The sequence below is a fragment of the Salvia hispanica genome, chromosome 4 (assembly GCF_023119035.1).
Source record: "Salvia hispanica cultivar TCC Black 2014 chromosome 4, UniMelb_Shisp_WGS_1.0, whole genome shotgun sequence".
Classification (NCBI taxonomy): Eukaryota; Viridiplantae; Streptophyta; class Magnoliopsida; order Lamiales; family Lamiaceae; genus Salvia; species Salvia hispanica.
Genome location: NC_062968.1, coordinates 22,091,656 through 22,094,451, shown reverse-complemented (window position 1 = coordinate 22,094,451; position 2,796 = coordinate 22,091,656). Strand labels below are relative to the sequence as shown.

The window sequence follows — 2,796 nt, the reverse complement described above, 5'->3', positions numbered from 1 at the left end:
AAAATAAAGAAACTTTCCCACCATGCCTAAATCGGCACTATTGCTATTTTCCCTCCTAATTGTCATCCACCTCTCCCCTTCCGCGGCCTACAATGTGGTCTCCTTCGGGGCGAGGGGAGACGGCCGGACGGACTCGACCGCGGCCTTCCTGCGCACGTGGAAGGCCGCGTGCAGCTCGGCCAAACCGGCCTCGGTGTCGGTGCCGAGGGGGAAGTACTTACTCAAGTCCATATGGTTCGTCGGGCCGTGCCGGAGCAGAATTGTTTTCGAGATGAGTGGGACGATTGTCGCTCCCGATAACTACAACGTTATCGGAAACTCCGAGTTTTGGATCTTGTTTTACAAAGTCAGCCAGCTCACGATCGTCGGGGGCACGGTTGATGCGAAAGGCCACGCTTTCTGGTCGTGCCGGCAGCGCAACGGCCGCTGCCCCGGCGGCGCTAGAGTAAGCCAACTTAAAGTTCATAATACTAGTAACTTTTAGTACTATAAAGTTTTCAAATTTGAAATTTTTTTGTAAATTGTTAGTGAAATTATATCAATTTTAATTTCTAAAAAAAATTAGACAATTTTCATATTTAGTACTCTCCGTTTCCTAAAAATAGAAATTATTTCCTTTACGGTATGTTTCATAAAAATAGAAACTCCCTATTTTAGGAAAAGGAACTCACAATACATAAACACTAATTTCCCCATTTTTTCTATTTCTCTTTCTTACCTATCTTTTCTTTCTTTGTCTTACTTTACCAATTATGCATTAAAATTCTAATCATTTCTAAAGTTCCTATTTTTAGGAAAAAGATAAAATTGTAAGTTGTCACTAACAATATTTCAAACATTTTTTATTTGTTTCTCTTATATTTTAGTATCAATTTAGTACTAGTATTAAAATTCGTATTGTGCATGATTAAGATTATTAAAGCCGATAAGGTATATAGCTCAAATAACAAAATTGATGCATTTGTTATGACTCTGATCTAACTAAAATATCTGGTTGTGTATGGACAGTCGATAACGTTCCAATGGTGCAACAACGTGGTGATGCGTGGTCTTACATCCCTTAACAGCCAGACGATACACATTGCGATCAACCACAGCAACAATATCAAGATACAAAATGTGAAGATCACGGCACCTAGCGGCAGCCCAAACACCGACGGCATCCACATCCAGTCGTCGAGAGGCATCACCGTCACCGGCAGCACAATTAGGACCGGCGATGACTGCATTTCCATCGGCCCCGGATCCATGAATTTGTGGATCGAAAAAATTGGATGTGGCCCTGGGCATGGAATCAGGTGTGTAGGGGGGCTCGAGCACCCCCCATATCTTTTTCTTCCCACTCATTGTTTATAAATTTGAGTAAAAATGTGGCTTTTGAAACGAAAACATTAGAAATCTATCGGTATCTGATTCCATGTCCAGATTGGCCTAAAATCCATCAATTTGTGGATCGAGCAAATAAATGTGGCCGTGGACATGGAATCAGATACAATGAGTTGCTCGAGCACCCCCTACCTTTCTCTCTAGAGCAAATCCCTCACTATTTATGAATTTGAGTAATAATGTGGTTATTGAAATGACAGCATCGGAAGCCTAGGCAACTACGCGAACGAAGAAGGTGTCCTAAACGTGACAGTGACAAACTCCGTCTTCACCAAGACACAGAACGGCGTTAGGGTGAAGGCGTGGGCGAGGCCCTACGGGAGCTACGCCCGGAACCTGGTGTTCCGAAATCTCATAATGAGAAACGTGGGGAATCCCATCATCATCGACCAGAAATACTGCCCGGACAACAGCTGCCCTCACGAGGTACAGCTGCCATCCGCTTTCAAATCTTTTGTTTCTTCTATTGTCACCACAGTTGAATTGACTGATTAATTGTTGGTGCAGAGCTCGGGGCTGAGAGTGAGCCAGGTGCTGTACAAGAACATAAAGGGGACGTCGGCAACGCAGGCCGCGATGACGTTCGTGTGCAGCGCGAGCAGGCCGTGCTACGGCATCAAACTGCAGGACATAAAGCTGACGTATGTGAACACTTTGAGAAGGCCTACGGTTGCTTACTGTGAGCACGCGGATGGATACACCAGTGGCTCGGTTTCACCAAGGAGCTGCTTGTAGTTGCCACAATATTCTTGTATAGATTGAAATTTGTCACTCTTCTTGCCCAGTTGCCAAACTTGTTACCAATATCTTATATATATATAGGGGTGCATTATAATGATAACCCCAATTTGTGTGATAACCCTATAACTAAATCTCCACCACACATTTTTAAAATATGTGGTCTAGATTTAATCTAACAAAACTATCATTTTATCAAATAAAACTATCATTTTCGGATATATTAAGGGCAAAATTGTCATTTCGTTCTAAAATTTGGTGGGAAAGAAGGAAACTAGACTCAAACGCTCCATTCAATTTCTCTCACACTCAAACCCTGCATTCAATTTCTCTCACAATCAAACCCTCTGAATCGCGTTTCAAAGCCTTCGAATCGAAAGAAAAATCATCCGATTCTGGAATATGTCGAAGGAAAACGCTCAAGCATCATCGAAGAAAGGTTGGATGAAGTTTATTACTTATTTCACTTTTGATTTTGCTCGATTTATCATTTTGCTGGAGATTTTCTCGATTTTTTTAGATTCTGTAGTTTTTTAGTGTAGATATTTCTTATATTTATACAATATCGTTCATGCATAACAATATTGAGAACAATCTATATATTTAGATTTACATTTTGCTGTGTATGCTGCTGGTGTGTGTTTTTCTGTGTTTGTGTGTGTGTTTTGCTTT

General features: G+C 41.6%; 1 protein-coding gene and 1 long non-coding RNA gene across 2 annotated transcripts in view; both read left to right on the top strand.

Moving 5' to 3' along the window:
* Window positions 1-2,192, top strand: LOC125223911 (polygalacturonase-like). Its single transcript, XM_048127217.1, has 4 exons — window positions 1-445; window positions 1,009-1,298; window positions 1,587-1,812; window positions 1,894-2,192. The coding sequence occupies exons 1-4, from the start codon at window positions 23-25 to the stop codon at window positions 2,119-2,121; spliced, it is 1,167 nt and encodes a 388-aa protein (XP_047983174.1). The 5' UTR covers window positions 1-22; the 3' UTR covers window positions 2,122-2,192.
* Window positions 2,193-2,278: 86 nt separating this feature from the next.
* The window catches only part of LOC125218591, a 1,072-nt gene continuing 554 nt past the window's right edge, over window positions 2,279-2,796 (top strand). The window contains exon 1 of the long non-coding RNA XR_007175980.1: window positions 2,279-2,563. This is a non-coding gene — a long non-coding RNA (uncharacterized LOC125218591). The remainder of the gene's footprint in view (window positions 2,564-2,796) is intronic.